Raw genomic sequence first — 16,937 nt, 5'->3', positions numbered from 1 at the left:
GAAAGCCTACAATTCTCGTACTATGCAAGGCATAGCCAAACACAGCCTGAAGGAACACTTTTTCAGACACTGCCTCTCAGATATCCTTGGGCACAAAGTTCACATAACTACCCTGTTCTAACATTAAACACAGGAATTACATATACTCTCCAACAGATGAGGAAGCCAAGAGTGTGAGTATTTGAAAGTATACAAAACATAGACTCTGAGCTTACCAGGTCAGTGCTTTAAAAAAGTGAAGCACCCACAATGAACATGTATTCCGCTTAAGTAGTGACAAAGAGTTGCGCTGATTAACCTGACAGGAAAAATCGGGGTATATACAAAAACAGATACACACTCTATGTACCAGGTCTCATAACCGGCACAACAATATGTCTCTATAAGAAATACTGAAAGACATAAGCCATGCAAATTCAGTGTTCCGAAATGCTTCAAAGAAGCATGTGAACAGATAAGTTTCCTATCCGGAAGAAACTTCTCTTTCAATAATCCTCCTGAGTGTAAAGCTCGTCCTTGTAGGTAAAAGAATAAAGAGACACCATCACCCTTCAATCAAGATGGTATTGAAACAAATACATCTGCTCCTCTGAGAAACACCATCTGGTGCACCAAAAGTGGACAGGACAATACCCTAAGAAGGCTTAACCACCTATAAACCCAGGTATGGGCCAATTAGCATATAAACAAAGAATGAGGAATTATGACTCTGTATTCCTTTGCCTATCACGGAGGGATCTTAATGCTGCATCGGCCTGAGCCCCAAAGAGATGCGTACCATCAAATGGCATGTCGACCAACGTCCCCAGTCGGCTCGGATGCCGGCAAAAAGTACCGACGGAAAGAGCAGTGCTTCCCTTATTTCCTGAGCTGCTGCCAGGTGGGGTGAGGCCTATCTCTCCTGTGCAACTGTGGCATGTATGATCCACACACAGGAAGATAGCAGACACCTAGGACTACAGGTGATCATGTTCCTTTTCATATTATGATTTTGCACCTTTTTGGCACTTTATGTTTGCACATCTGAATTTGCACTTTGCAGTAGCACCAGCATTTTCTAGGTCCTTAAGAAGGCACGGACTATTCTGTCCATGATATTTGCTGAAACATGTTGACCTATATTTCATCTAGGCAGTTATTTGTTGAAAACTGCTTCGCTTTGTTCTGTTTTTAACATTGGTGGAGTGAGCAGAAACAAGAATAAACTAACGTGTTGCCCCCTCACCCAATTTTAATACACTTTTCCACCTTCACATGCACTGCAAATCAGTCACCCATTATCACATAGATCACTGACCACCAGTACGTAGACCATCGAGCGGGTTATCTAGATGATGGAGGATGTTCCATCTTATCCTCATGCATCACTTGAAGCTCGTTAACATATGTCCAGAAGGAGTCCCAAATGATGAAGGGCAGATCCGTGTGGTGACTGATAGGTATCCTTAATTGTTCAGGCCAGGTTAGGATCACATGATTCCACCTCCTTTTTCCTCTTCTGGTTACATTTTTGTCTATTGACCTGATTTGTATCACTAATGGCACAATATCCAAGCTAGACCCATAGACACTTTTGTGTTAGTTACTACAGTAAGGGAGTGTGTCAATGCTTGGTCTCTTAAAATTCCCTAGGGCCCCCGTCCACCTTAGTGTTGTTGATGTCGACCAACGTGCCACATGTAATTAAAAGTTTAGCTACCTGTTGACCATCTCTTATCAAGCCAGCCACCTCAGAACAGAAGTTATCTGGAAGAGAATGCAACATATTCCACAAAGAATTCCACAAAGCATGGTAAAAATGCCCTAGCACACCAGACATCTTGGTGGATCTCAAGGGAGAGCTGGCAGAAGTAAAGATGTGTTTGCCACATGCATCTTGACTCCTAGAATCCTTATTCAATGGAGTCTTGGGCGCAGAATCCACATCATGATAAGATGTTCCAGCCAGAATCACGAGGCTACGAGTGGAAGGATGTCTATGGAGGCAAACCAGGTCTCCATGTGCAGGTAAATGTCTGCAAGCGATATCCCGATCAATTGAGACCCCTGACTCAGGCTTGGCCCAAGATCCTAATAAAATCTCAAACAGGGCATCACTGTATGGAAGAACAGGCTCTTCCCCCACCTGTCCTTGGCAAGGGACCCCAATCATAGCGTCGGTAGACATCTGCACTGTAGGTAGCCACAAATCCAACACTATGGCCACCTTCCTCTGCAGATCTGGGAGGTCGAACTCGCCTCAATAGCGAGACTAGGGGGAGAAGTGACCCTGTTGCTGGTGACAATTCTAATCCACTAGTCTCTCCAAGAGCAGCTATTCAACTCTCCTCCACCTGAGATATAAAAGTATTCGAAATGGGCTGAAAAGTCTCTGTCTCAGACGACACATGGCAACCTTCAGAAGTCTCTTCCTTAGAAAGAACCAACAACATCACATTCCCCTCAGTATTTACTGTCGACTCCACATTCAATGGCAAACGATGCAGAGAAGGTGACGCCTCGACGTTGATAGGAGGAGGAGAGATGATTTTGACCAACGCCACCAACAACAGTACCAGAGTCAGCTAGTCAAAAACGGGTGCCATAGGCAGAGATCCCAAGGGACTGTATATCTGCACTGAAGCGGTCGATCCTGATCAACGCCGAAACAACAATTCTTATGGCCCAACCGTCATGGAGGTTGAACCCTCTGACAGTGCCCCACTCACTTCCTTGGGGCCCGGACGCGCTCCAGAAGGAGATGAAGTTTCAAAGATTAGGTTACAGAGTTATAATACTCAGTCATGTAGGCCATCGACGTCCTGACTCCTGGAAAGACGGGGAGATATGGAGTCGCATAAGGCCTTCTCAACCGTGAAGCGGGAGGAGTCATGGGAGACAGAGTCTCCACGTGGCAAAACTGGGAGCTGCCGCGACTACAACCATTCTTACCTTTCAACGTCTCTGGAGAACAACATCTTTTGGACCAGCTCCAGCTTCTAGAACGACCCTGCAAACGGACCTCCTTCTGGGACGATGAAGATCGAGGCTGAGAAGTGTCCAAAGATTGCAACAAATGCGCTGCCAGAAACTTCATACAGCGCTCTCTAAGCACCATCAGCTTCAGCTTTTGGCAGGAGCTGCAATCCTCTGCGTCGTGGTGATCGCCCGAACACCACATACAAATTGTATGTGGGTCTGTAACCAACATCTGCTGACTACAAAACGCACAAGGCTTAAAGCCTAAAGCCATAGGGACAAAGGGGCACACTGTTCTAAACAACAATATTTTTTTAAGTAGGCCATAAATGCCTGAAGAACCGCTTCTAGGGATACGCGTTGTAGCGCAGAAAAGAAGAAACTGACTTCCCCGCACCAGATGGGACTTATATGGTTGCACTGATATCACAACCTGAATAGATGCCATCACAGTGCCGTATGGCGCCATCCCTGGCACGCTGAGGCATTGCTGAAAGATTTCTGATCCAGTCCTACACCTGGGGGAATTTCAAAGTTAAGGAATCTGCAGCTAGATGTCTCTATCAGATGTAGTATTTTGTACTGAACAAGTAATCATGTAGTTTAAAACCTAGGCTATATATCATGCAGGCACCTTTGCACTATGGTGCAAAAGAGTGTGAATGGCGCTTGTCAACATGTTTGTGTGATAGTGCTGTAGATGACAGTGGAAGTACCATTTCTTTGTAGATATGGTGCTGCCCTGCTCTCACCTTCTAAATGTAGCACATCAACTTTGGTTGTTGCACTGCGTTAAAATATTGTAAATCTACCCCTGAATGCTGAGTGTTGTACAAGACAAGAGAGACTGAAAGGCTTTTGTCTTTGAGACTTAAGCCTTTATTTAATACGTTTTGGCATATAAAATTGTGCAACGTGACACAAAACATAGCTTCAATTTACTTACCATTTTAAAGGACCGTGTGCACAGAGCTAAATTGTGCTGTGGCGCATGAGTAACAATGGTGGCCGGCAACAATAATTAATGGTGGGGCACCAACCATAAATGCTGCCTGCCACTGGGCACTCTAAACAGATGCTCCTCTCCTTGCACCGATCCTAGGGGTGATGAGGAGCAGGAAGGAAAGGGAAAGGCTTCCATTCTTGTGACCTGTGAATCCAACCAATCATGGAGCTGCATTGGTTGGAGCAGGCTAACCCAGTGCTTATTTTGAGACTGGGGGTCTACGCCTGCAATCCCTCAGCTGGGATTGCTGCCTTTGTAGTGTCCATGTCAGATTAGCCCGTTGTAGGCAGCCGGCCATAAACAGCCGGCCAATCTGACATGCGTACTTGAGCACCTATAATGTCATCCTGCAATCTGCAGGAATCTGCCCCTCCCCCACCATCCACTCACTATGGCCGGCAGCACACAGAATAATAAAATGGTAACTAACATTTTATTGTTCTGTGTTTACCGCTATAGGCTGACACTCTTCTGCCCACGAAGAGAAACCACCCCTGATGAGTAGACATGTCACCTTTGGTATAAGAGGGCCCTGATGAAATAAGTTTTAAGGGGATGAGAGAATGTTTTGTTTTTCGACTGAAGTTGAGTATTTGTAGCTGTATTTCAAAGCCAATTAGTTTGTGGTTTCTTAGGGCCATCCATGCCTAGAGGACAGGCAGCTATATAAAAGGCTTTGCATTTATGATTTTATGGTGCTTTGGGTTAATGTACTAATGATCTGATTTTGTTTACATTTTTTCTGCATGCTTTTTATTGGGAGTTTTATTGTTATTGCAACTCTTTGAGGCATCAGAGCTCTGCAAATAGTTTTAAGAAACGAATACGATGTAGATTATCTTACCATAGTGCTTGTTGGGAGCATCCCTAAATTAAGTCTTCAGTTGAAAGAATTTCTTTGTGAACTAAGCTGTTAATTCAGTAATCCAAAAAGTTGGAGGTAGGGAGTGAAGGATACCGACAGTGTAACAAGCGATCTCTGAAACTAATATTGTTAGTTCAGTCAAGTAATACTTTACATTCAATTCTTATCAGCAAGTTACACCATTGAAAGCTATTATTACTTTACAGACAGCTACACATATAAACAGAAAAACACAAGACTTGACAAATGTCTTATGCTCATGCATTAAATTTCACAAACACATTTCAATCACGTGTTACCTTATTACCAGTAGCTGCATCCACCGAAAATCCCAGGACTTTGAGCAAAATGTTGCTTAAATTAAGTTCACATTTACTATTTTCAATAGTTACTTCAGGAGCGCCTGTCACTTTAGGCTGGCCGGCAAACACCTCCAAAAGGTAAGTGGATTCCTGAACTATCTGTATGGGCGAATGATGTCTCGGCAGCTCCTCTAGTGGTTTTCCGTTCTCATCCTCCTCAACACATGTTTGGAGGATGTGAATTGCATACTCGAGAAGCAGCACATTCAGCAAATGCCAGGACCCTGTGTTTGTAAAAAAAAACAGGAGTAGATAGGTGTTTTACTCATAATACTGTCGTCCAAGATTGTCAAACAACTCTATACGACATCCATGTACATACGAACAAGCATACTTTTTCAGGGCTGGAAACAAAGGTATTTTGTCCATTGATATTTATTTGAGAAGAAGCAACATTCATTTTTCTCCCAATAAGAATGCTGCGAATTAGAAAAATATAATTTGATGGCAGATATGGCAAGGAGGTGGATCAAGCCACGAAAAATGATGGTCGTTCTTTGAATTGCTCCCGTTGGCCGGGGAGCTTACTTGAGTGCAAATTCCTATAATCATGGATCTGCCCAAACCTGTCAGCAACCGAGGGTCCATGAGACGGTCCCCATTGATCCAACTACCACCGGCCACTCCAATGCTCTTTGAAAGCCAGAAGGATATTGTGTTTGGACAAAATATTGAATACAAAAATATTGTGATACAAACATATTGTTTCAAGTATATTAGAATGTCAAAAATATTGTGGACAGGAATATGCTGTCATTAATAAGTTGCTTAAAATTTATTTTGTAAAAAAATTAAAGTATTTAAACATATTCAAAATGATGTATACTTAAACTATGAAAATAATATAAATAAGTATTAAGTACTATGATGAATGAAGATTTATTTTATATTGATATGTTTTAGGTTTATTTATTAAAATTTTAATAGAAAAATGAAAAATGGAATTTTAATTATTTATATTATTATGAATAATACATTGTTGGATGTATATATTCTAATATTTATTAATTTAAATGTAAGACAATTTATATTTATTATGTAATTATTTTTTAAATATATTTTAAATGATTTTTAAATTTGGACTATGTATTTAGTTTCTTTATGCTATGTTTCAAAAGTTAGGAATATTAAAAAATAATAACAAAAATATCTTATTTTTAAATAGAAATTAACAAATTTTTTTATATGTCCATATTTCATTTTAAATATATAGCTTTTAGGGCCTGATTACAGTGTTAGTGAGACCGCCATCAACAGCCTGTTGGTGGTGGTCTCATATTTCAATGGCGGGCGGATGGATGGCGGACGGAAAGCCTGCCCGCCACGCATCCGACGGGCTGTGCATCGGAGGCAGCCATAATCCCTACAATGATCGTCATAGGTATTATGATGTTCCTCCCCACCAACCGTTTCATGTCGGTTTACCAGCCATGTAAAGTCTGACGGAAAGGGACATTGGGGGCCCGTAGCAGGTCCCCCTGCCTTCCTGGCCCTTAGTTTTGGGTGTTGGGGGAACATATGGTGCCCCCTACATATCCCTGCACCATGTGGCAGATACCACATGGTGCCTGCCACGTAGTGCAGGGAAATGTGTTATGTCTACTTTTTGTACTGTGACGTGTGCTGCAGCACGCAGCACCCGCCGCAATACAAAACATAGACATTGCAACCATCTTGGAGGGGGATGCATTGTAATTGTAATTGTTATTGACCCTTCAACCTCCCATAATAGCCTGCTCTTCTGAGTATTCGCAGCCGACTAGGTGCTGCGCTCGGAGACGCTTAAACTGTTTGCTTGCAGACATTCTTGAGGAACTACAAGTCCCAGCGCTCTAGCGCTGCTGACGGGACTACAAAAGAAAATGGCTACTTCTCCGCGCAGCGGACGCGAGCAGCGGGAGCGCCGCTGTCGCGCCGAAGTCAAGCCAAAGTCCAGCCCGTCTGCGCCCGTCCGCGACCATGACGCGGCCGGGGCCAGAGACCCTGCCGGTTATGGCTCCTCAACTACCATCTCCTATGGTAGGGAGACACTACTTTCGTTAAAACCTAAGTACTGTGCCTTCTTGCATGCCATGCCATCGGACCTTATTAATTCCTCTTACCCGTGCATGCCCTGTAGCCTTGGACAGGAGGCAGGTAATCCTGTGAATCAATGCTTACTTTTACAGTCGCCAGTTCGGTCCGTCCCTATTAGAAAAAGCTTAACCCTCAAGGCGGGCTTAATTAACTGTCGCTCTCTGATGAAACACTCCCTAGATATAGCCCAGACCCTGACGGACAATAAGTGGGATCTTATTTTTCTGACGGAAACTTGGTTGGGGGATGACTCTAACCCAGCCTTGTGTCTGGCTATTCCCCTGGCTATAACATCCTGTGTGCCAACAGGCAGAGTTACAACCATGGTGGAGGCGTAGCCATAATTTATAGGTCGCAATGGACCATTTCATCTTTTCCCTATGCCCAAATTGAATCCATAGAAGCACTACCATTCTGTATTAAATTGGCTTCCAATATTACATGTTCAGGCCTACTAGTATATCGCCCTCCTAAGTCCAAGGTATCTTTTCTCCCCGTTCTCTTGGACTTTGTGCTCCAGGCCAGCTCCTATGCGAACTTCACCCTGCTTGGTGACTTTAACCTCCATGCGGAGGATACTTCTGATCTTACCAGCCTTAATTTTCTTTCCACCCTAACGGATGGCGGATTAAATCAACTGGTCTACCTCCCTACTAATAAGGCTGGACATACACTTGACCTTATCTGCTCCAATCTAGCGGATATCTCTATTAGCGAGACCTACCCGGTGATCTGGTCTGATCACTTTTTTATTCCGTTTTTCCATTCTCTTATCTCACCAAGACAGATCGAGGCTACCGGCTAAGACAGCTGGCCGAAACTGGAGCAAGATCTCTCCAGATACTGTAGCTGAACACCTCCCAACTGCCGCCCCTCTGGACGCACTAGACTTGGACTCTCGTTTGACCAATTTCAACAACTGGATCTCCTCTGCCATTGATTCTATTGCTCCTATGAGGCCCATTAAAACGTTTCGAGTTGCACCCTCCTCACCCTGGTACTCCGACGAACTTCGCAAGTGTAAATCTGCTGGCAAACTTTTGGAGCGACGATGGAGACATTCATACTCCCCAGACAGTAAACTTAAATATAAAATAGCTCTTAAAGAATACCGGAAGAAGATTATTGATCATAAAAGAAATTACCTGGGGGAGAAAATTAATAGAGCACAAGGCTCTACTAGGGAAATTTTTAATACAGTAAGAACTTTCACTGACCCTATGGCCCTTAAACGCCAATCCCCGGTGTCACAGTCCCTCTGTACCCGTCTCTCCAACTACTTTGAGGAAAAAATCGCATCCATCTATGATTCCTTCCCTTGTAGTAGCAGTTTAGGCACTGGAGAAAAACCTGTGGACCTCCCAGTGTCTGCTCCTGTTTTTTTTAGAATTCGAGGAGATCACTTTAGATCGTTCTTTGGCAGAACTCTTAAAATGCAGGTCAGGCTCTCCAAGTGACCCTTGGCCGGCCAAACAATATAGAGTACTGGCCCCTCTTCTTAATCCCTTACTCAACGGCATCTGGAATGACTCCCTCAGGGCATGCATATTCCCGGATTCATGGAAACATGCCCAATTGGTTCCTATTCTTAAAAAAGTCAACGCAGACCCAGATGAACCGTCCAATTACAGGCTGATCTCCCTATTGCCCGCCCCAGCCAAGGTTCTCGAAAAGCTGGTGCATCAGCAATTAGCAGGCTTTATTGAAACCCAAGGCTTATTCCATGCCTCCCAACATGGATTTAGACCAGGCTATAGCACCGAGTCTGCCTTGATAGAGATGGCCGAATACATGCGATGGAAGCTGGACGGGGGCTCAAGAGCGGTGTTGGTGCTGTTTGATCTCTCTACAGCATTCAACACCGTCTCTCACCCCGTCCTGCTTGACCGCCTTCGGTCTAAGGTATTCAAGGTAGGGCCTTGGACTGGCTCTCCTCTTTTTTATCCAATCGGACACAGGCGGTGTTTACTCCTCCCTACTCCTCCGATAGCCGTCCACTAAAGTGGGGAGTCCCTCAGGGCTCCTCACTGAGCACCCTTTTGTTTAATGTCTATTTTTCCCCCCTGGCTGAGCTTTGCTGAATCAGGAATTAAGGTAATCTCGTATGCTGATGATATTCAGCTTTTCTTTTCTTATGATGCTCCCACTCAGACCACTTTTGACCCACTGAAAGACTGTCTTCGTAACATCGCCTGCTGGATGGACAATAATTTCCTTCGGCTGAATGCAGGAAAAACGGAGGTTCTCTTTTTCCATCAATCCTCTCCTCTGGACTCGAACCTTTGGTGGCCACTTGACTTGAGTGCGGCCCCCTCTCCCAAGGAATCTGTAAAAAACCTGGGGGTTAGATTGGATTCTGGTCTCTGCTTCCATAACCAAGTCCAGACTGTGTCTGCTGCCTGCTTCTCAAAAATTAGGATGATTAAAAAATGTATCAATTTTCTCCCTAGTAATACCTGGAAAACCATTGTCCAAGCATTGATAACATCCCATTTAGATTATGCTAACGGCCTGTATCTTGGCCTTTCTTCTGGCCTCTGTCACCGGTTACAGATAGTCCAGAATGCAGCAGTCCGGCTGATCTGTGGCATCTCTCTTCGTGAGCACATCTCGCCACATCGACGCAGGCTACACTGGTTACCAGTTCATAAAAGAGCAGAAATTAAAGTTCCTACCTTAGCTCATCGTGCTATTAAAGGAAAGGGCTCTGCGTATCTCTCTTCCTGTCTTCGCCCATACAGCAATGCTAGATACCTTTGATCTAATTCAAAAGGCTTGCTGTCTACCCCTAGATTTAAAAAAGCACGTTCTGGGGGAAAAACCTTCCAGGTATGTGCCTCCTCTCAATGGAACAAACTTCCCATCTCCATCCGGATGATTCAGGAGGAGCTACCTTTTCGCAAGGCACTGAAAACATTTCTTTTCTGCTAAACTCCTCTGTGTAAGACTCAGCAAATGGGCAGGAGCGCCGGGACACCCCGTTGGGGTAGCTGCGCGCTATACAAAATACACTAAATAAATAAATTGACGGGACCCTTAGTTTGGGATTTTGCGTTCTTTAAGTACTTTCTATTTTATTTTACATAAAAAATGACGTGAGACTATGGAGTATTGATTGTGTATATACAATTTATGGTGTCCAACACCTTCCCTAATGGTTTAGGGTTGGCACGGTAATAGTAAATGTCGCCCCTTTGGTGTCCAACATCTTCCCCGAAATGGTTGAGATTGGAGTGGGATGAGTAAATGTCACCCCTTTAGTGGCCAACACCTTCCCCGAAATGGTTTCAATTGGAGTGGAAATAGTAAATGCTGCACGTTTAGTGGCCAACTCCTTCCCCAATATGGTTTAGATTGGAGTTGGAATAGTAAATATCACCTCTTTAGTATCCACCACCTTCCCCAAAATAGTTCAGATTGGAGTGGAAATGCTAAATGTCACCTATTTAGTGTCCACCACCTTCCCCAAATTTGTTTGGATTAGATTTCGGAATAGTAAATGCCACCCCTTTAGTATCCAACACCCTCCCCAATGTGATGTAGACTGGAGTGGTAATAGTAAAAGTTGCTACTTTCGTTTTAAACACCTTCCCCTACTTGGTTTAGTTTCGCCTGGGAATAATAAATGTCAGCCTTTAGGATTCTACAGAAATGGCAAAAGACTTTGTCCTTTTCTATCTTGGCGTGCATGCTTAAAGACTTTGATAGAAAAACAGACATCTGAGGTGAGCAGATCTAGAGTGTTGCTGGTGTTGAGAGTGCTCTAACAGGAGATGCTTTCAACCTAAATATGAGAACTACCCAGAGTTCTTTCCTTCTTCTTTGCATATATATACATATATATATATAACATATATCTATATTTACATATGTATGTGTGTGTGTGTGCGTGTGTATATATATATATAGTTATAGTTAGAACCTAGTTTCGATAGGAAAAGCATTTTTTGATTTGCTAATAACTTTGGCTTTGTTTGACGAATCTTCACAAAAATCTCCCAAAAAAATGTTTCATACAGGTCAGCTCCTATCCTGAAAGTTTGTGGGTGATTCGTCATACGGGGGCTGAGATAAAAGGGGGGTACCAGAAAGTGTTTTCTCCATGTTAATTTCCTTAGGAAACTTTAGCCAAGGCTACAGCCCGAACTGCTGAATGGAACTACACCAAATTTGCAAAAAGGTAGCGCTTGGTTCACAAAGCGACATTTTGTTTATCTGGAGTAAATCCGTTCAGTAGTTGCTGAGAAATTATAAGAGTTAAAAAATCAATTTCCCATAGGAATTTTTAGCCAATGCTACAGCCCGAACTGCTGAACGGAATTATACCAAATTTGCCTAAAAGGGACTGCTTGTCTCAGAAAGCAACCTTTTTTAAAAATGGGGTAAATCCGTTCAGTAGTTGCTGAGAAATTAAAAAAATAAAAATATTGAGATCTAGAGGCGCGGTGGCTCCACTGACCCTCTCGACCACGAGCTTTATTCTAATTGGCTGTCAATGCTCCAAACCAGGAAGTGTTGGCAGTCATTTTGTGACTCGGTAGAACCAAGTCACAGGAAAACAGTGAAACAAAAACGAAAAACAAGAAAAGGGTGCCAGGGGGAAACACCCTGACCCCCTAGGCCTGCTCAGGGGGTCCCACAAGGACCCCCAGGGTCCAAAAAAGCATTTAAATAAACGGCTGAATTTGCGAGAATCCAGCCGAGAAAAATAAAAAACGAAGCGCAGCCTCCCGCGCTTTGTTGCATTGAAGCACCCGGGTGGGCCAGGTCCAGGGGCACTTAAAAAAAGTGTGTGGGGGGGCCCAATCCCCCCACACTGCCCCGGGGAGCACTACCTCCCTGGGGATTGATTTATGAGTTGCGGGAGGTGGCACGCAGCCCCAGGGACAACCAAACCCTGGGGCTAATTTTTAAATGTGTGGGGGGCCTCCAAGGCCCCCCTAAGCCCCGGGGACCGCCACCCCCAGGGCTTTTATTAATTATTTGCAGGGGGCACATGGCCCCCGCTGTCCCGGGGACCGCCACCCCCGGGGCTTTTTTAAGAAAGAAATAAACCTGTGTGGGGAAGGCTCAAGCCACGCCCCGTTACGGACCCCGAGCCCCGGGGACCACCACCTCCCCGGGGCTGTGTACTAGGTGGGAAAGGGCTGCGCAGCCCCCCTCCTGGAGCCCTTCATGGCCCTGGGGACCGCCACCCCCCAGGGTCGGCTCCTGCAGTGTCCCGGGAGTGACACTGCAGGAGCCGTGCTCTTGTGCCCACCACCAGGGGGCCGAATTGTGGGGCTTTCCAGCGTTCTAATATGCCTCCAGACACTCACCTGTATGCATATCCTGACTTCCAGGCATTTGGACACTTATTGGGAATTGGCATCCATTCCCAATCCATGCCGGGTTTTGTGAAAGCCAGCCTGCTTATACATGAAGCCAGCCTACTCATGCCTGAAACTCCATTACCCAGAATTCCCTGTTCACTGCTTTGTCTCCACCCCTGCAGGCCAAGGCTGGGTGGAGGAATTCAGCTCACCTGTGGCTGGCTGCTGCTAGCCTGCTCACACCTGATGCATATGATTACTGTGAGCTCTTTTAAGCCCCAGCTTCCTGCAGGCCAAGGTTGTTCATTGTAGCTGTTTACCGGTGAGACCGATCCTTGTTTCCAGTGCTCCCTGAGCTTTTGCTATTCTTGTTTCCCATGTTTCCTGAGCTTTAGTTATGCCTTGTTCCTGACCTGCTGCTGTTTTCCTTGTTCCTGAATTAGCACTGCCTGTAGTGCTACCGTGACCCCCTGAGCCTTAGCATTCCTTGTTCCTGAACTGCAGCAGTTTCCCTTCTCCTGAGTTAGCACTGCTTGCAGTGCTACCTTGTTTCCTGAGTTCCTGAGCTGGTATGCAGACAAAATATCGATATTTAAATATCGATATACAATAATATCGAAGTTTAAATATCGAAGGGACATAATATAGAAAGTAAGTAATAGCGATAGATTTAATATCAATATTAGTAATATCGAAGTTTTAAATATCGATGTTAGTAATATCGATGTTAATAATTTCGATGTTACTAATATCGATTTTTTAATTATTTTTGTGTATATTATTATGTATTTATTATGTTTTTAATTTATTTTTATGTAATTTTGTATTTTAGTACTGTAGCGGGTTGTGGGTTTATAGGGGAATAGGGTGGGAAGTAATTTATTTATGTTAAATTAATTATTAATTAGTAGGAATTATAAATTAATTTTAATTAATTGGTAATTATTTTTAATTAATTGGTAATTAATTTTAATTAATTGATTAATTGATAATTATGTTCTGTAGCGGGTTGTGGGTTTATAGGGGAATAGGGTGGGATGTAATTTAATTATCTTAAATTAATTATTACTTAGGAATTATAAATTAATTTTAATTAATTGATAATTATTTTTAATTAATTGGTAATTTATTTTAATTAATTGATTAATTGACAATTATGTTCTGTAGCGGGTTGTGGCTTTATAGGGGAATAGGGTGGGAAGTAATTTAAATGTAATTAAGTAAAAATGTTTTTTAATTATTTGTTTTGTTAATTATATAATTGTCAATTAATTATTAATTGGTAATTAAATATTATTAAATGGTATGTTTTATCAATTTTTTTGTTAAATATATTTTGCTAATCATGTTTTTAATAATTATGTATTGCTATTTGTAAATGGTTTATATTTATTTAATAGTTAAGTTTTTTATTATTTAAAAAAATACATTTATTTATAAGTATGTTATTTTTACCCCTACGCTATCCAACACTTTCCCTACTGTTGCACTCTCTGGAGTTGGAATACAAATTTTTACCCCTACGCTATCCATCACTTTCCCTACTGTCGCACTCTCTGGAGTTGGAATAGTAATTGTTACCCCTACGCAATCCAACACTTTCCCTACTGTTGCACTCTTTGGAGTTGGAATAGTAATTGTTACCCCTACGCTATCCAACACTTTCCCTACTGTTGCACTCTTTGGAGTTGGAATAGTAATTGTTACCCCTACGCTATCCAACACTTTCCCTACTGTTGCACTCTCTGGAGTTGGAATAGTAATTGTTACCGCCACACTATCCAACACTTTCCCTACTGTTGCACTCTCTGGAGTGGGAATAGTAATTGTTACCCCTACGCTATCCAACCCTTTCCCTACTATTGCACTCTCTGGAGTTGGAATAGTAATTTTTACCCCTACGCTATCCAACACTTTCCCTACTGTTGCACTCTCTGGAGTGGGAATAGTAATTGTTACCCCTACGCTATCCAACACTTTCCCTACTGTTGCACTCTCTGGAGTGGGAATAGTAATTGTTACCCCTACGCTATCCAACACTTTCCCTACTGTTGCACTCTCTGGAGTGGGAATAGTAATTTTTACCCATACGCTATCAAAAATGTATTTAATTTTTTTTATTTGTTTTACATTTTTATTAATTGTTATTTATATTATTATTTGATGTATATACATTTATTTGTAATTTATTATATTTTCATTTATTTATAAGTTATTAAAATAATATATTAGAGGTATTATTAATGAAGTATATACTATGTATTACATCTTTCTTATTATTAGTTTTTATTACATTATTTATTCATTTGAAATATTATAATATATTTTAACTATGTTTATTACATTTATAAGTATTATTTTGTTAATATTCAATTTTTTTAATTAAAAAAAAAACAATATTTAAAAAAACCGATATTTTTGACATTGAAAATTTTTTTGTTGATATTTTTGTACTTACCTTTTTAGAGATAGGATCTCGGTATTAATGTAATCAATATTTTTATTGCGATATGTTTGTAGGTAGATATTTTTGTAGTCGATATTTTGTCATAGATTCCCTGAGCTATAGTCATCCTTGTACCTGAATTAGCACTGCCTGCAGTGCTCTTGTTTCCTGAGTTCCTAAGCTATAGTTATTCTTTGTTCCTGTTCCTGGGCTTCAGCTATTTTCTTGTTCCTGATGTGCAGTGCTCTCTTGACTCCTTTTTTCCTGAGCTGTAGCTATGTCCTTAAACCAGTCCTGCCTGCAGTGCTACCTTGACTCCTGGGCTATAGTAATTTCCCTGTTTCCTGAACTAGCACTTGCTGCAGTGTTACCTTGACCCCTGAGCCTTTGCTTAATTCTTGTTCCTGCCCCAGCACTGCCTTTTATGCTATTTTGTTGTCTTGAATCCTTAACCTGTAATATTCTAGTGTACACTTGTAGCCTCCCCTTCTGTATATCCCTTTCCAGTCCCTGCCTTTCTTCCCAATTCCTTGGTTTCAGTTCCTAATTTGCTGTCTTTCTATTCTGCTGTCTTGCTTCTGTTGCCTTGTATGTGTGTTACCTGCTTTCTGCCAAGTGTGCACTGTCATTTCCTTCCTTTCCTGTTAAGCACTCCTCCTTGCTAGCTCCTTGTCTATTGTGCTTGAGTTTAGTTCTATCCCTTTGCTGTTACTTCCTTGCGCGATGCTGTTTGATCGCCAGGATCCTTGGGCACAGCTGACTACCTAGGTGGTGTTTCTTGTTCACTGTGAGTATTGTCTTTGAGTTACATTTATAACATCACCATAGGTATAAGCTCCACAGACCCTGCCTTTGCATCCATATCCTAGCTGTAGGTATTTGCAGTAAGTATCTGTAACAGTAATTATGGGTAAGAAACTTACTGAGCTTCAGTCTTCCCGTGTGGAGCTCCTGAGTGCTTTACCTCACACCCCCCTTTATTGTTAATGTTGTTTCATATATATGTCTTGCACATTCGTCCTGGGTGTAGTTATTCTGAATGCTAAATTGCTTTGTGAGTGCCCTTCCTTTATAAGTCTTACCCATCTTGTTCACTTGTACAGGCTTCCCCTTTGGATCCCTCTTTCTCCTCTGACTCCCTGTAGGATCCTGGGCAGCGCTGTACTCCTCTTCCCGTGTAAGTTTTCTACCCAGTGCCTAGTCCTTGCCAAAGTCCCTGACTGTGTTCCCCACATAGTCCCCTGACACCCCCGGGACACTGGTGTTTGCTATGGCAGGGCAGGATGACAAAATCCAAACCACATTGCTTTTCCACAAGGGGAGCTGCATTTTAGCAGCTCCCCGTGTGGAAAAGCAATGCCGGCTCCCGCAGGAGGCAGGGAGCCTGCGGGACCGTGGGGGAATTGGGGCTTCCCCCACGGTCCCCAATGAAGAGGCCAGGCCCCAGGGGATGGGGTCCCTGGGCCAATGAGTGACCTAGGAGGGAGGCCACGTGGCCCCCTCCATCAATGTTTTTAAATAAAAAAAATTTTTTAAATGAGGCGCAGCCCCAGGGGATGGGGTCCCCGGGGCACTGGAGGCCAAAGGAGGGGAGCTACACAGCCCCCCTCTTTTTAAAAGATTTTTTTTAAATGTGGCCATGCACCGGGGGATGGGGTCCCCGGGGCCGAAATTGGCATCTGGAAGGGGGGCCGCGTGGCCCCCTTCCCGTTTTTTTTTTAAAGCAGGCCCTGAGGGATGGAGGTCCCCAGGGCCGCAAACATTTTAAAGGTGGGGGCCACACAGCCCCCCTTGATTAAAAATAAATATATAAAAAAGCTGGACGCCCCCTAACAGCAGCACTCAGCAAACGCACCCACTGGTGCGTTGTAGGTGGGGGAATTAATTTCCCTTGAATCCTGAGGGTCCCTAG

At 43.1% G+C, this 16,937-nt stretch overlaps 1 protein-coding gene across 1 annotated transcript in view; it reads right to left on the bottom strand.

Annotated features, from left to right (window-relative positions):
• Positions 1-16,937, bottom strand: part of RFX8 (regulatory factor X8) — a 954,619-nt gene that overhangs the window by 165,831 nt on the left and 771,851 nt on the right. Inside the window, exon 14 of the mRNA XM_086933389.1 lies at positions 5,129-5,415. Coding sequence (XP_086789515.1) covers positions 5,129-5,415 — 287 coding nt within the window. The remainder of the gene's footprint in view (positions 1-5,128; positions 5,416-16,937) is intronic.

Source organism: Lissotriton vulgaris, chromosome 8, assembly GCF_964263255.1.
Source record: "Lissotriton vulgaris chromosome 8, aLisVul1.2, whole genome shotgun sequence".
Lineage (NCBI taxonomy): Eukaryota > Metazoa > Chordata > Amphibia > Caudata > Salamandridae > Lissotriton > Lissotriton vulgaris.
Note: the sequence above shows the minus strand (reverse complement) of the source record. Positions and strands in the feature narration are given on the sequence as shown.